Below are 17,479 nucleotides of genomic sequence, written 5' to 3'. Positions count from 1 at the left end.
TGGGAGGGAGGTTGAAGAGGGAGGGGACATAGGTATACTTATGGCTGATTTGCCGTGTTGTATGGCAGAAACCAACACAGCATTGTAAAGCAATTATCCTCCCATTGAAAATAAATCATAAAAAATAAGGAAAAAGGCAGATCCTCTCCTGAGCATCTTCACAACCAACATAGTGAGTGGCTTCTTCCATAGCAAGTGGTCCAAGAGAAAGCAAAGTGGATACAGGACTGTCATTTATGACCTGACCTTGAAATTTACATACCAACCTTCTCACAGTAAAAAGATAAAATGTAAAAAAAATTATGTATTTTTTTTGGCCATGCTGGGTCTTCATTGCTGTGTGTGGGCTTTCTCTAGTTGTGGCGAGCGGCGGCCACTCTCAAGTTGCGGGGCACCAGCTTCTCTTTGTGGTGGCCTCTCTTGTTGCGGAGCATGGGCTCTAAGACATGTGGGCTTCAGTGATTGTGGTGAATGGGCTTAGTTGCCACTCTGAATGTGGGGCTTCCCTGATCAGGAATCGAACCATGTCCCCTGCACTAGCAGACAGATTCTTAACCTCTGGACCACCAGGAATGTCCCTCACAATAATCGTTTGGTTCCATATGTCCACTGTATTTAACATGAGATGTGTGAATCCAGGATACGTAAGGTCTTCAGGGTCATGTCTTGGAGGCTGGCTACTATACTCAGCTTCCCTTCTATGTTGTTCTGCATGTTTGAAACTCTCAGAAAAGACAGTTGGAAAAAATCACAGAGTCTCTGCCAGGAAATGAGGCGACTAGTTTAACTGATGGCAGAAGTTAATTCTGCTATCAGTGAACTCTTCTGGGCCTCAGTTTCCTCACCAGTCAATGAACTGACCTCTGATGGCCTCTTCGGTCAAGATCATTCCTGATTAGAAAAATAAATAATGGTGACTCGTAAGATATTATGATCAGATGTTCTGGGAACCAACGTGCTGTAGTCTTACAGGACTTCTGTTTGAACAGGAGAAAGTGACTTTGAAACTACTGCCATTCTTTGTTACTGGAAAATGAAACAGGAGTCTAGTCACTCTTTGACAACATATACATTCACAGCAGATAGGAGGAGACATGCAAAAAAACATAAACGAGTTCTTAGAAACTTTTATGGGCTTGCTGGTTTTAGAAAGTTAACACATGTGAAATACGAATTGATCAACCACATAAATTAGGTAGCAATTCCCACAATTATTTATTGCAAATTTATTATTTTTATAAAGGATTTATATTGAAGAGCTACCTAGGAAGGCTTAAATGTGGGTTTATTGTGAGGATCTGAGAGGTAAGGTGAGCTTAAAAACTGGGTTTTAGGGTCTCTCTGGAGACTGGAGATCCTACCAGTAAAGGAGGGTTTCAGTTACAAAGGTTGCAGCAATTTAGAGCTGCTGCATAGAGATACACTTACATAGTTATCTCTTAAAAGTGTTTCTAGTTATGAAAGAAATAAATGATCATGATAGAAATTCAGATAATAAGAAAAGCATTCGGAAGAAAATAAAACTTACTACTGATCTACCACAAAGAGAGAACCAGAGTTGCCATTTGGGGACTATAGCCTTCCAGCCACTTTTTGACACAGGGACAGTTAAACAAAGATGTCTTCTTACAAATTTGGGCGCATGTTTATCCTATTAAGTTGCCTGCTTTTTTAATTTTCATGAGCTTCTAATGAATTTTTTTTTTACAGGAAGGAACGTCAATTTTGATGCTGTCTTCCCACTGTAGTTTTTTAAATTAATGTATTCATTTGTCTGTGTTAGGTCTTAGTTGCAGCATAGGAGATCTTTTGTTGCTGCATTAGGCCTCAGTAGTTCTGGCTTGCGCTGACTTGTTTGCCTCCCAGCATGTGGGATCTTATTTCCCAGACCAGGGATCAAATTCACGTCCCCTGCATTGCAAGGTGGATTCCTAACCACTGGACGACCATGGAAGTCCTACCCCTGTGTTTTAATGATGCTTTTCAAGTTTAAAGTTTTTAAATTGTTTTTGGATTTTTTCTTATTTTTTGAATAATAATGGACGCACATGGCACAAAATTCCCAAGGACAAAAGGTTGCCCTCAATCCCACAGCTGCCTTATCAGAGGCCAGCAGTGTCTCCAGTTTCTTAATTATCTCTATGTTTATAAACATTTATTCTCACACAATTAAAAGCATTCTCTTCGATTGCCTTGCACCTTACTGTTTCTGCCTTAACAATGAATCTTAGAATCTCCCTTATCAATACACAAGAGCTACAGTATTATTTTCATAGCATATAGTATTCCACTGTATGGGATTACTATAATTTTTCTAGGTATTTAGATTTCTTCTCATTGTTTATTATTCATAACAATGCTGCAATAAACACCTTTATTCTTATGTGTGTGTGTGATAAATAGATTACTCTGTAGATCACAGGGTATGCAGATTCGCCATTTTTGTAAATAGTCCAAACTGCCCCGGATGAAGGTGGTACCCATTTACTCTCCCACAGGGATGCAGTATCTTTCTCTGAGGCACATGGGCTCAGTAGTTGCCACGGGCAGGCTTAGTTGCTCTGCAGTATGTGGAGTCTTAGTTCCCTGACCAGGGATTCAACCCAAGCCCCCTGTATTGCAAGGCAGATTCTTAACCATTCAACCACCAGGGAAGTCCCCTGAAGTAGAAATTTTAATAGAACCTACTTGGTGGGTTTGTTGGGAGGATGGAATAGGACAGTGCACACAGGTATTCAGCACAAGGATCTAGCCGCTAGCAAATGTTTGGCAAGAGGTTTCAATTATTATGTTTATAGACAAAGGAAGTGTGAAACCCAGTGTACTAGTCAGGATGCTCCATATTTCTCAATTTTAATTTTTAGTAGTGTAAGTATAATTAGATATAGTGTACATGAACAAAAGCTTTATAATTTTTAGGGTCCTGAGATGAAAAACTTTGAGAATCACTGAACCAAAACATTGATTTCTTTACTAAAGCAGTTGCAATTACTTGCTCCGGAGTTGAGGGAATTGATTAAAAGGGAGGGCAAGTTCTCTCTGGCTCCAATATTATCCAGTGTAGTAGCTCCTGGTCACACGCGGCTGTCGAGAACATGAAACACAGCTGGTGCAAATGTGAGGTATTTGGTACAAACGTGAAAAGCGTTAGTTGCTCAGCCATGTCTGACTCTTTGTGATCCCATGAACTGTATGTTGTTTAAGTTATGTTTAAGTTGGCTTAAAACTCAACATTCAAAAAACTAAGATTGTGGCATCCGGTCTCATACTTCATGGCAAATAGATGGGGAAACAATGGAAATAGTGAGACTTTAATTTTGGGGGCTCCAAAATCACTGCAGATGGTGACTGCAGCCATGAAATTAAAAGACGCTTGCTCCTTGGAAGAAAAGCTATGACCAACATAGATAGCATATTAAAAAGCAGAGACATTGCCTATAAGGGTCCACCTAGTCAAAGCTATGGTTTTTCCATTAGTTATGTATGGATGTGAGAGTTGGGCTATAAAAAAAGCTGAGCATCTAAGAATTGATGCTTTTGAACTGAGGTGTTGGAGAAGACTCCTGAGCATCCCTTGGACTGCAAGGAGATCCAACCAGTCAATTCTAAAGGAAATCAGTCCTGAATATACTTAGGAAGGACTGATGCTGAAGCTGACACTCCAATACTTTGGCCACCTAATGCAAAGAACTGCCTCACTGGGAAAGACCCTGATGCTGGGAAAGATTGAAGGCAGGAGGAGAAGGGGATGACAGAGGATGAGATGGTTGGAGGGCATCACCGACTGGATGGACCTGAGTTTGAGCAAGCTCCAGGAGTTGGTGATGGACAGGGAAGCCTGGCATGTTGCAGTCCACAGGGTCACAAAGAGTGGGACATGACTGAATGACTGAACTGAAAACAGAACTGTATGTAGCCCACCAGGCCTCTCTGTCTGTGGAATTCTCCAGGCAAGAATACTGGAGTGGGTTGCCACTCCCCAAGAATGTAAATTATCTCATTAAGAATTTCTACATACAAATGACAGTATTTTGAACATATTGGGGCAAGTGAAAGATACTGATAAAAGTAATCTACTGTTTTTTTCACTTTAATGTGGCTACTAGAAAATTTAAAATATGGCCTTCCATATATGCTATTGGACAGTGCTATTCTTGAGACACAGATTTGCCTGACAATCTTGTTTCTACCACTTACACCTGTGTCAAAAACTTACTATTTCTCTGAATTTCTTGCGTTTCCTGGGATGTAAAATGTGGATAAGTGCGAGGATTAAATATGAATAATGCATGTGAAGTACTTAGCAATGCACTGAATTAGACAATAGGTTTGGTGGCTGTTATTACTCAAGGTCTGATTAATCTATAGATGCCGTCAGGATGGTCCACACGCTCCTTAAAGGCCCTTCTGAGACCTGTTTCCACTCCGAAGACAAGTTGTGATCCCGCTTTCAGGAGGGAATCGCCCTCTTCACATCGAAAAATAAAAGTGAGCCACGGTCCCTTTTGCAAATGGGACATTTGTATATAAGAACGGGGCCCGAACTAAACTTTAAAACCAAGCGGAGGCCACAGGGCCTCCCTTAGTAACCGACGCCGACATCCGTTGCTAAGGGGGAAAAGGAAGTACAAGTTGTGGTCCTTCGACTCTAGTCTTCCGGTGAGAGCTACTTCCGGTCCTTCTGGCAGGCCGTCCTTCGGTCTACCCTCCCCGGAGGCGCTGGGACTTTGGCCACGGGTTCCGCCGCCGTGGGAGCCCTCGGAGGCCTGGGTCCGGCCGCGGCGACAGCGGCGGGGGCGGCGGCTCGCCTCCCGCGCAGCCGCGATGCTGAGCTCCCGGGCCTCGGCGGCGATGACCGCGGCCGACAGGGCCATCCAGCGCTTCCTGCGGACCGGGGCCGCCGTCAGGTGAGCTCTGGGGGGCGGGGCGGCCGGGGAGGCCGGGGCCGGGGCGCCTGTGGAGGCTCTTCCGCGCTCCAGTCAGGGTCCCCGCGGCCGGAGTGGGCATTCCGGAGCCGTCTGCGTCGGCAGGGCTGGAGGCCCAGGCCTTGCGGCGGGGGTGGGGGTGTCGGGCCTCCAGGGCCTCAAGGCAACGCCGATTCTGTCCGCGTTCCCCGGTTCTGCTGGGCCCCCAGTTTTATCAGTGCCCCCTCCACCCCCGTCCTTCCACCTGCCAGTGCCTCCTCCAGCCCTGTCACTGTCGCCAGCACTTCCAGGGAGACTCAGGCTTGTCGAGGCCCCGAATTCCGTGAGTGGCCTCTCGGAGCTCTCCGCGCCTCGGAGGACTTCCTGGACTCCCTCATCCTATCAGGATACCCCCCAGTTCTTCTGGGCTCCCCAGTTATGTCAGTTCCTGGCCTGCTAGGTTTCACAAACCTTGCCCAGCCCCGCAAACCTGCCATGATTCTCACAACCCTGTTAGAGTACCCCGAGCTTGCTAGTGTCCCCCCACCCCATTTTGTCAGTACCCCTCATCGCCCCGCCCCCCTCCTTTTGCCAGGGATCCCTTAGTCTGTATCCCTTATTAGTGACTCCTTATCTTGCAAGGGCTCCTAAAGCGATCAGGACCCCTTAACCTGTTAAGGCTCCCAGGCTTGTTGAGATCCCCCATTCCCGTCAGGACCTCCGATAGTATGAGTCCCCAGTCCTGCCAGGGTCCCAATGTGCCTTCTTTGTCTGCCCTCCTCCCACGGGCTCCAGGTTCAGAGCTGAGCACTATGGCTACCCTCAGCCCCCACTTCCTGCATAGGTTCTATGTATATTGTTTGCCTTATTTAGTGGAAATACATAACTGTGTGTGAAGACAGTGTTTTAAACTGCTGGTGAAATTTCTTTACTTGTAGTAAATGAATAACTTCAGTGTTGAAGTCAAGCTTCAAATGAAGAAATATTTAATATTTAATAAATATTTAGAAGATCTTTATATGATTGTATAAAGACCTATTTATACATCTATTTATCTTTATACTTTATACATCTATCTTTATACTGTTGTATAAAGATCTCCCCCCATTTAATAACCTAAAAGATAAATCCATTTCTGTATTTCTCCAATCATGCAGTAAGTACTGTCAAGAACCTACTGTGTGATCTAAACACTTGGAAGCACTTGGAATATGTCAGTGTGTAAAACAAAGATCCCTGTCCACGGGGACTTTGCATTTTAGTTGAGGGAGACTGAAAATAAACGTGGTGAATCAGTGAATGTTACGTTGGAAAGTGGAGAGCACTATGGTGAAAAGAAAAAGTAGAGCCGGGTAAAATGTCACGAGAGCAGGTTCTAATAGTTTGTTAGATGTGAGAGGGAGAGACTTTCCCGGCAGCCCAGTGGTTAAGACTGCACTTCCGCTGCGGGGGGCACAGGTTCAATCTCTGGTTGTGGAACTAAGAGCCTCCATGCCACATGGCAAGGAAAAAAAATAAAAAATAATTTTAAAAAAGGAAGGAGGGAGGGAATGAGCCAAGCAGTGGGACCTGGGGGAAGAGCACCCTGGGCAGAGAGGGCAGCCAGGCAAAGGCCCTGGGGCAGGAGCATGGCTTTGGCTGGGGCGGTGGCCAGTGTGGTGGTAGAATGAGAGAGAGAGCAGGAGGAAAGCCCTGGACCCCGCTCTCGAGTGAGGTGGGGCTTGGGGAGGTTGTGCTCTGACTTAGGTTTTAAATCCTAATATCTGTGTCTGTAGATTTTCAAGACATATCCTATACTGTATGTTGCTTTAATTTGAAAGCTAGGTATTTGGTGGGCCAGTGGGTTAATTTAATGAAATGTTATATCTGTGTACCTGTCCCTATATATACACGTGTTGTATTTGTCATGAGGAAAGACAGTCAACTTTATTTTCCTTTTTAGATACAAAGTCATGAAGAACTGGGGTGTTATAGGTGGAATTGCCGCTGCTCTTGCAGCAGGAATCTATGTTATTTGGGGTCCCATTACAGAAAGAAAGAAGCGTAGAAAAGGTAAGAATGAAGCCTTTGCATCATAGTCTGTAGACTCGACCCAAACCTTTCATTATTCAAAAACATTACCAAAGGGGGAGGACATGTATGGTTCTCTTGTGTCTTCAATTTTGTCAGCAGTATTTGCTTTTAAGCAGAAGTTAATTTTAATGACTCATTATTTTATATCCTGTAGTAAAAAGATTTCTATTTCACCCCCACTAAGGGCGTGAGTTTGAGACATGCTTCGTAATGAGAAATTTCAAGTGGTTTAATTGTCTAAACGTCCTCATTATTATGGCCATTGTGTTTTTCAGCTGTACAGCTGCCTAATTGTGTGATGCCTTTGTGCTTTCACCAAATGGCTGCTAGTCAGTAGTAAATGTTTCAAGTTCATTTCTTCATTAACAAAAAAAATCTATTTTCTTATTTTTAAAAATGCCCCCTTTTGTCAATGTTGCTCTACTTATATTGATTAAAATTCAGCCAAAATAAATATATAAAAGGGACAGATGTAGCAAAATATTGATCATTTTTTAAAAATTTATTTGTTTTTAATTGGAGGGTAATTGCTTTACAATGTTGTGCTGATTTCTGACATACATCAACATAGATCAGCCATAGGTATACATGTGTCCCCTCCCTCCTGAACCTCCCTTCCACCTCCCACCCCATCCTGAATCATTGTTCAATTTGGGGATGGTTGTTATTGGGGTTCATTAGATATCTGTTCTTCTTTTGTCGATGTTTCAGAACTTTCATGATAAAAATTTTGTTTTTGTTGTTTTCAGTTTCAGCAGAAGAGGGAAGTATGTCAGATCTTGTTAATCTCTTTGCAGAAAGACTGATCAGAATGGCAGGAGCAGTGTCTTTTCCACTGATTATAAGAACAAAATCATTGTCCTGAGGGAGCAAGAACAAAACGATTGTTTTCTTCTGTTGTGAGAAACATTGCTTTCTTAACAAAGGAGAGAGAGAGAGTGAGGGAGAGAAAGAGAGAGAGAGGTTACTAAGTGTTTCTGTACATTTAATGTAAGCCAGGCTGTGCCAGACACTGTGGTGCTCTGGTGAGTTTCACAAGTCCCACGTGGCCAGGACCTGCCCTTCTGCAGCCTACCATCTCCTGAAGGAGCATCGTTAGGGCCAGGCCTCGGCTGGGACGGAACGCTTGGTCCCCTGGGCTCTGTGGATGAGGGCTTTCTGAGATTGGGGTCTCCAGCCCAAGGCCATGGTGCAGGAGCTCTGGGATCCAGATGGGAGAGGAACAAAGAGCCGGTCCAGTGTGATGTGCTGTTCTCTTCTCCCCCTCACTTAGGGCTTGTGCCTGGCCTTGTCAACTTGGGGAACACCTGCTTCATGAACTCCCTACTGCAGGGCCTGTCTGCCTGCCCCACGTTCATCAAGTGGCTGGAAGAGTTCACCACCCAGTACACTGGGAGTCACAAGGAGCCCCCGCAACACCAGTACTTATCGTTGACGCTGTTGCACCTCCTGAAAGGTACTGAGTTGGAAATGGAAAGGGGATTGTGTGCGTTTTCAAAGCAGCAGCCCAGATGGCAGGCGAAGGGTTAATAACCTTCCTGTAGGAAAAAAAATCACACACATTCTTATGAAAAAAGCACTAAGGGCCCAATAGATACACTCAGGCTGTTGTTTTTTTTTTTTTAAATCGAAGATGTAATCATTTATTTTAAAAATTGTCAGTTTAGTAATAGCTTTTTAAGGAAGGAAAAAAAAACCCACTGCCATTTAAGCATTTGGATTGTAAGAAGTACTCCAGTTTCAAAAACATCAAGGTTAAAAAAAAAGTATCTTACCCTAGGAAATGAGGTATTTCACAAAAACAATAATACAGATTGTATTTAGGTAGAGGCAGGATATATCTGGGCTTTCCTTGTGGCTCAGACCATAGAGAATCTGCCTGCAATGCAGGAGACCCGGGTTTGATCCCTGGGTCAGAAAAGATCCCCTGGAGGAGGGCATGGCAATCCACTCTAGTATTCTTGCCTGGAGAATCCTATGGAGAAAGAAGCCTGGTGGGCTACAATCCAGTCCTTGCGGTCCCCAAATAGTTGGACATGACTCAGCGACTAACACATAGGATGTATCTAACAAATAAAACAAGCAAAGTAAATATTCACTGTGTCCACCATCAAAGAAATATTAATAGCATAATAGTGAGGTACTGCTTTTTGGCCTGTCAGCAAAGATTCAAAAGCAGATCTACAATCCTCACCTGCCCCTGGGTGACACGTTCATACATGCTAGTGGTGTCACTTGGGACAGCCTTGGCGGAAGGCAGTTTGGAACCACATAGTAGCAGCTTGCAAAACACCCAGGACCATTTGACCTAGTAGTTCAATGGACTGCGATCTATACTAGCTGGGAGTGGAGTTTGTTCCCAGGGCAGGCAAGTTTGGGAATGGCCCTGTACTAGCCCTGAGGTTGGAAAGCCACCGCGTACATGGGCTTGGTAAAGGTTTTAGGAAGCCACCAATCTAACTTCATTAAAAAAAGATATATTGGAGTGTAACTGCTTTACAGCGTTGCACTAGTTTCTGCTGGACAACAGCACGAATCAGCCATATGCACACAGATGTCTTCTTGCTCTTGAGCCTCCTTTCCAGCCCTGAGTTCCATCTTCCCACTCTCCAGTCCACCCCCTGGGTCGTCGCCGAGCACTGAGCTGAGCTCCCTGCGCTAGGCAGCAGCTTCCCGCTATGTGGGTGCCACTCTCTCAGTCCGTCCCACCCTCTCCTTCCCCCACTGTGGCCACAAGCCCACCCTCTACGTCTGTGTCTCTCTTCCTGCCCTGCAGATAGGTTCATCAGTACCATTTGTCTAGATTTCATAATAGATATATGTTAATATGCAGTATTTGTTTCTCGCTTTCTTTCTTCACTCTGTATCAGGCTCTAGTTCATCCACCTCACTACAAGTGACTCAGTTCCTTTTTATGGCTCAGTAATATCCCATTGTATATATGTATCACAACTTTATCCATTCATCTGTCGATGGACATCTAAGTTGCTTCCTCTCATTTTGTTTTTAACCACTTTTTTTTTTTTTTAACTGTAGAACTGGTTTTTCCTCCTGCAGCATCTGTACACCCCTACAGGCAGACACCCAAACCTGCAGATGCTCAAGCCCCTTATGTGAAATGTCGTAGTGTTTGTGTATAACCTGTGCACATCCTCCCATCAACTTTCAATAATCTCTACATTACTTATAATGTCTGATACGATGTACTGCTGCTGCTGCTAAGTTGCTTCAGTCGTGTCCGACTCTGTGTGACCCAATAGACGGCAGCCCACCAGGCTCCCCCATCCCTGGGATTCTCCAGGCAAGAACGCTGGAGTGGGTTGCCATTTCCTTCTCCAGTGCATGAGAGTGAAAAGTGAAAGGGAAGTCGCTCAGTCGTGTCAGACAATGTAAATTCCATGTAAATAGTTGCCAGTGCCTGGAAGATTCAAGTTTTGCTTTGGGGGACTTTCTGGAATTTTTTTCCCTGAGTATTTTCAATCTTTGGTTGGTAGACTCTGAGGATATGGAGCAAGTGGGTATGGATGGCCGAGTGTATGAGCAAAGACTTCCACCACCTTGTGTAATGGGGGTTTGGGGAGCAAGGGAAGAATGTGGTTATCCAGCAGTAGGGTGATTAAGCCAGCAATGGAATGTTACACAGCCATTAAGAATCATCTTTCTGAAGTGTTTTAGTTTTAGTTTTAATTTGGGAGAAGGCATCGGCTATCTTATTAAGTTTAAAAGAGCAGGATACGAAATATGGTATAATTTGACTTCAGGAAAGCGAAAATGTACACAGATAAAGGGTGGACAGAAAAAGGCCAAAACATTAGCCATGGATATTTTGGTATGGTGCAGGTGACAATTTTAAAGATGAAAAAAAACCTACTAAAACTTTCAATAATGATTGTGTATTATTAGAAAAAAAGTTGGATTTTGAAAACAGTTAGCTGAGTGTTGCTTAACCTGAGGTATGATCTCACTTTGACCAGAAACCGTTATGAAAAGCAAGTTCTCTTTTACATAAGAGGCAACTTGAAACTCTTTTCTTTTACTGCCCTGTTTAAAAACAAAAAAGATTACCATCCCAAAGACTGTGAAAAACTGGCATGTCCACATGGGTGTCCTAACGCAGGCTGGGTGCTATCACAACAGAGGGTTAGGTGTTGTCCTCTTGCCACATGCTGCCTTCTCTGCTTCTGCCTCTTCAGTTCAGTTCAGTTCAGTCGCTCAGTCGTGTCCGACCCTTTGCGACCCCATGAATAGCAGCACACCAGGCCTCCCTGTCCATCACCGACTCCCGGAGTTCACCCAGACTCATGTCCATCGAGTCGGTGATACCATCCAGCCATCTCATCCTCTGTCGTCCCCTTCTCCTCCTGCCCCCAATCCCTCCCAGCATCAGGGTCTTTTCCAGTGAGTCAAACTCTTCTCATGAGGTGGCCAAAGCATTGGAGTTTCAGCTTCAGCATCAGTCCTTCCAATGCCAGGACTGATCTCCTTTAGGATGGACTGGTTGGATCTCCTTGCAGTCCAAGGGACTCTGAAGAATCTTCTCCAACACCACAGTTCAAAAGCATCAATTCTTTGGCGCTCAGCTTTCTTCACAGTCCAACTCTCACATCCATACATGACCACTGGAAAGACCATAGCCTTGACTAGATGGACCTTTGTTGGCAAAGTAATGTCTCTGCTTTTGAATATGCTGTCTAGGTTGGTCATAACTCCTTCCAAGGAGTAAGCGTCTTTTAATTTCATGGCTGCAGTCACCATCTGCAGTGATTTTGGAGCCCAGAAAAAGTCAGCCACTGTTTCCCCATCTATTTCCCATGAAGTGATGGGACTGGATGCCATGATCTTCATTTTCTGAATGTTGAGCTTTAAGCCAACTTTTTCACTCTCCTCTTTCACTTTCATCAAGAGGCTTTTGAGTTCCTCTTCACTTTCTGCCATAAGGGTGGTGTCATCTGCATATCTGAGGTGATTGATATTTCTCCCGGCAATCTTGATTCCAGCTTGTGCTTCTTCCAGCCCAGTGTCTTTTATTTTGGTTTTTATAAATATAATTTTTAATTTCGTGATAAAGCCTGAATAAATTCTCCTTGTGAGAAGTTAAAGCATTACAGAGAGGCCTGAAGTTCTTTACCACTATCCCAGCCCTGTTCCCCTCCTTCCTTCCCGAAGCAAAAGATAAGTGTAACCTTCCGGACTGTTTCTGTGCATTTAACTGCGTTTCTACCTACCCACAGAAATGGTATATTATTTTGTTTTTTTATGACCAAATAATCTTATGTGCATTAGAGAAACAGCCGTTTCATACACATATCTCTCCCTCATTCACTGTTTTTTTTTCTTTTTTCTGAATTTACTGGTCTCATGTATTTTGTCTTCTGTGAACTACTAGCTCATATCCTTTGCCCATTAAAAAAATTGTGGTAAAATATTCCTAACTTAAAAGTTAGCATCTTAATCATTTTGAAGTAAACAGTTCAGTAGTAATAGGTATATTGACACTGTTGGGCAACCGTGACCACTGTTCATCTCCAGAACATTTTCATCCTCCGTATTGAAACTCTACATCCATTAAACAGTAACTGCCTATTTTCACTACCCCCAGACCCTGGGCACTGCTATTCTGCTTTCTGTCTCTGTCAGTTTGACTGTGTGCCTTACTTAAGTGGAATCATACAATATATCTGTTCTTTTGTGCCTGGTTTGTTTCACTTAGCCTGATGTGTTCGAGGCTTATCCCCACTGGAGCATGTGTCCGAAGGTCGTTCCTACAGGCTGAATATGAGTGACTTTCCAGTGTGTGTGTGTGTGCGTGTGTACTATGTACACGCCGCATTTTGTTTACCCGTTCATAGGTCAGTGGGCGTTTAGGCTGTTTCCGCCTTTTGGCCATTGTGAATAGTGCTGCTGTGGACATTGGTGGACATATATATCTGTTTGAGCCCCTGCTTTTGATTTTGGGGGGTTATATACCCAGATGTGGACTCACTGGATCAGATGGCAGCTCGTTTAATACTTTGAGGCGTCGCCACACCGCTGTCCACAGCGGCTATAGCCTTTTCCCTTCCCTTTGCACAGATGTTCCAGTTCTCCACGTCCTCACCAGCACCTGTTACTGTCTGTCTTTCTGATAACAGCCACCTCAGTAGGTGTGCAAGTGATGTCACTGTGGCTTTGATTTGCATTTCCCTAATCATAGGTCACGTTGAGCATCTTCTCATGTGTTTATTGGCCATTTATATGTTTTTTTAATGTCTATTCTAATCTTTCATCCATTTTTGAAATCAGTTTTCTGTATTTTTGTTTTTGAGTTTTTAAGAGTTTTTTTTTTTTTTTTTAATATATTTTGACTTTTAATCCCGTATCACATACGTGGTTTGCAAAACCTCATGCACCTTTGCAGCTGTGCCACGTCCCCCGTCCACTTAGCTATTGGCTTCTGGTGCCTTGTCTAGATAAACTGGCTGTAGTGAACCTCCTTGTACATGGCTGTCAAGAACACAGTCACTTGTTTCCCTGGGCAGATCCTGAGAAAGTCAGGTTGCTGGATTGTGAGACAGGAAAATGAGTAGACATTGCCACGTTGCCCCACAGTGTTGTAGGCAGAACTGGGCTAAAGGGGACGTTCAGATGTTCTTTGGGAGGGAAAAAGCTAACAGGGCTGCCTGGGGCTCTAGGAGGAGGGAAGGAATAGTACCTCTTCAGACGGGTAGGGTAAGGGTTTGACGCCAGGGTTTATTGCACCAGTAACTGGCTACCAGCTGTCCAGGCTGCTGCTTCTCCTCAGGTCACCAGCCATGCTTCGACATGCGTAGGGTGGCAGTGTTCAGGGTCACAGCCATCTTGCCAGTTCACTGACTGCAAATCGCAGAGAAGAAACACCGGCTTAATTTATCTGGAGAGTCACTGAACTCCCAGAAACTGCACTGAGAGGCAGGCTTCTCCTATACTTTTATCTTCTTTATCTTATGGCAGTGCTGATTCAGTGTGATATATTGGTCCTTAATAATATGCTCAGGGAAGAGGGTGGTCAGGATCAGGAATCAATAAACTTTGGCCCTGGGGCCAAATTTGCGTGCCACCTGTTTTTGTGAATAAAACTTTATTGAAACACAGCAACCTACTCCAGTGTTCTTGCCTGGAGAATCCCAGGGACGGGGGAGCCTGGTGGGCTGCCATCTATGGGGTCGCACAGAGTCGGACACGACTGAAGTGACTTAGCAGTAGCAGCAGAAACACAGCCATGTCCATTTGTTTACATGTTATCTATGTAATATTACTTATGTATCTATGTAATATATACTATTACATACCATCTTTATAATATTGCATATCTATATAATATTACATATTATCTATCATCTGTGACTGCTTTTTGTGTTACAGTGGCAGAGCTGAGTAGTTGCTACAGAGACCTGCAAAGCCTAAAATGTTTACTAGCTGACCTTTTACAGAAAAAGTTTGCCAACCCCCGATGTAGATTTACTTGCAGTATAAATTCATAAGCTTATCAAACTTTTATCTGTATCTGTTAGGCTTGATTCTACTCAGATTGAAATCCCTGGTTGTCCAGGGGTTAGGCCTTGTGTTTTCACTGCTGAAGGCCGGGTTCAATATCTACTCTAGGAGTTAAGATCCCAAAAGCCAGGTGGCGCGACCAGAAACAACAATGACAGAAAAAAGAAAAGTAAACCATTCAGAGGACTCTTTCAGGCTACTTCATAGAGCTTGATGCTTTGTAGCAAGAGTCAGAAACTCTAATGCAAACAAGGCCTGCCTGGTGGTCCTGGGACAGTCCTGTAGAGAAGGAGATAGGCAGAAAGTGTAGGGTGGGACCAGCTGGATGTTTAAGGGTCCTCCTGTCCCTCCAAGTTGAGAGTTAAAATCATTTTATTCAACATGAATCTTGCAACAGTAAGTTTCTGTTGATAATAGTAATTCAGATATCTGAAAGTCGGTTACTAAATGCTGCGGCCGTGTGAAAAATTACATTCATTCAGGAAACTCCAGGTGTCTACCAGCGTCCTAACTGGGTAAGGCTACAAGGAAGAGTAACAAAAGAGATATAATTCCAGGGTGAATTTTCCAGTCTTTCTGTTTTAATTAGCTTTGACACATCTTTCTGCACAGGTTTTCTTGGCTAGTTGTTGTGTTGGTTCACTTAATAACTGTGTTGCCTCTTTTGATTCCAGCTTTATCCTGCCAAGAGGTCACTGACGAAGAGGTCTTGGATGCAAGCTGCTTGTTGGACGTCTTAAGAATGTACCGATGGCAGATCTCTTCATTTGAAGAGCAGGTGAACACAATATTCAAAACAGGTTTCCTCGGAGACTCCTTCCCATTCATGAGCTGGGACCTGAGCTCCAGAAACAGCTGCATCGCTGCAGCGGGAGGAGTAAATGCCAGCACTGACTTCACAGTTAGTGGCCAGGCCTGCGCGGATGTTTCTGTGATGTTTCCGACAGCTTGAGTGTCCTGAGACCAGATTGTGACTGGGGACAGAGAAGTTTCACAGGACAGGGCGTAGGCACACTGTTGCCAAGGGGGGGAGATCTTTTTAGTTCTCTAGTGACTTTACACTTCAGTGGCTGATGGGGAGATGTGAGGCCTTCAGAGAGAGGTGAGTGGCTCTACCTTCTCCTCCCCTTCCCCGGAGGACAGCGCTGGGGCTGAGAGCGTGGAGGTCTGGGGACCGACGGTTTCACCCCCGTGGGTGCACATTTCTGGCAGTGCCTCCTCCTGTCCGCCAATGTTCCAGGCTGGCCCTGGCCAGCTTTGTGCTGGCCGCTGCCGCCTCCACTGTCCATCCCCTGGACCAGAGCCTTTGGGCTCCCCAAACTGTGGGGCTGAAGTGAGAGGCATTTAAAAACTCAGGAAAGTGAAGTGGGAGGCTTTCTCACTCCCTGTTTCTTTAAAGATGGTCTCCATTTCCACTTTAATTGGAAGCCATGTATGTGTTACTTTTTAAACACGATGTTGAGAGTATCTCTGCTTTCTCATGATGCTTCTTGACTAATCCATTACATGTCGAAATATTTTTCCATTTAGAAGCTACTTTTGTAATCCTCCTCTGGTAACTGGAATTATTTAGCTACAATTCAATTTCTCTAAACTGAGAGAGCGACTGGAGTTTAGTCCTTCAGGACATCAGATATCTGTTGGCTGAAAAAAAAAACATACAACCTTACAGCTGAGAATCAGGTTTTATTTGACTGGCATACTGAAGGCAGTCCTTAAGCAGGGAGACAGCCTCTCAGATAGCTCTGGGGGCTTCTCTGAAGAGGTCAGGGAGGAGCCAGGATATATCAAGTATTTGCAAAAAAAAACCCACAGTAGTCAGAACATCAAAAGATTACTGTTAAATAAAGAAAAACTGGACTTCCCAAGTTAATGAATTAAGTACTTTTCTACGTTCGGGAAGATGCACACATCTGGGCTCATTGAAATCATTCCTTCAGTGCGCACCTTAGCTATCTCGGGCCCATATCCTGCTTTTCTCCATCCTGAATCCCCTCAGGGTGCACAGTGGGGGCGACTGCAGGGCCGCTGGTCTGGTGGCCACACCATCCTTTGTTTACTGATGTGACAGGTGACATTCTTCATCCGCATTCCTTAAGTCCTGCTCTTCTGTCAAGGACCCCCTTGGGTCCCAGGTGCTCCTGGGGAGTGTTTCCAGGGTCTGACACTGAGCCGCATGGCACTGCGATGTGTGGCGGGGGAGAAAGCACGTCTGTCTGTGGTTCCCTTCCTCTCAGCACATCAGAGCATCTAGCACAGGACCTGGTCCACGCCTTCACTGTTAGTGATCAGGTCCGCCAGCCACTTTTATAGCCATTTCTGTTGAACGCACTGGGTCTTGAGAAGCTGGAAAGCAAACTCTACCCAGCTTAGCCATAGAGGGTCTGCCTGGTGGTACGCACGGCAGATGGTTCTGACGTTGCCCGGCCTCTCCAGCCACTCTGAAGAGTGCTCTGCCCTCTTGACAGGATGCCCACGAGTTATTCCACGTGATCACTTCGTCACTGGAGGATGAGCGGGACCGCCAGCCCCGGGTCACACATCTGTTTGATGTGCATTCCCTGGAGGTAAACCATTAACACTCACAGTACATCCAGTGTGGTCTGTGCACATCGAGCAGGTCCAGGGGACACAAGTGTGATTTTCCTATAACTTTAAACTGAAAAGTAAAATTTGATCAAAAGCCAATAGTGGGAGTGAGGCTGGGGGAGGGTCTGAAACATCACAGTTGGCAGGCAGTGACTGTGCCTAGCAGTGTTGAAGTTCTTGAAAGCAATCCCTTGCTGCAATTTGCATTGGCCTTGAGAGGAAAGAGTGTATTCCCCCCGCCCCCCCCCCCCTTTTAATACAGGAGAGCAAGGAGCCACAAGAATGCTCAATGAATCTCATTTCCCTGGCACATTCTAAATGTTAGGGAGTTGATAAAAGTTAACCAGTCAAAGGAGGGGGGTGCAGATATTCCAGAGAGGAAAGGTGTTCAGTTGCATTTG

At 44.8% G+C, this 17,479-nt stretch overlaps 1 protein-coding gene across 4 annotated transcripts in view; it reads left to right on the top strand.

Annotated features, from left to right (window-relative positions):
* The first annotated feature begins 4,748 nt into the window (after nt 1-4,748).
* Nucleotides 4,749-17,479, top strand: part of USP30 (ubiquitin specific peptidase 30) — a 23,927-nt gene continuing 11,196 nt past the window's right edge. For 3 of the 4 annotated variants that reach the window (XR_001021780.5, XM_012097945.5, XM_004017438.6), the window contains exons 1-5: nt 4,749-4,907; nt 6,847-6,956; nt 8,251-8,433; nt 15,164-15,267; nt 16,958-17,056. Coding sequence is in view for 3 of the 4 variants with exons in the window: in XM_012097945.5 (XP_011953335.2) it covers nt 4,825-4,907; nt 6,847-6,956; nt 8,251-8,433; nt 15,164-15,267; nt 16,958-17,056 (579 nt within the window). In the remaining variant the exon portion in view is untranslated. Of the gene's footprint in view, nt 5,248-6,846; nt 6,957-8,250; nt 8,434-15,163; nt 15,268-16,957; nt 17,057-17,479 lie in introns of all 4 variants that reach the window. The other variant, XM_042234717.2, reaches the window with a different exon arrangement.

This window comes from Ovis aries, chromosome 17 (assembly GCF_016772045.2).
Source record: "Ovis aries strain OAR_USU_Benz2616 breed Rambouillet chromosome 17, ARS-UI_Ramb_v3.0, whole genome shotgun sequence".
NCBI lineage: Eukaryota > Metazoa > Chordata > Mammalia > Artiodactyla > Bovidae > Ovis > Ovis aries.
This window is presented reverse-complemented; position numbering and strand designations above follow the sequence as displayed.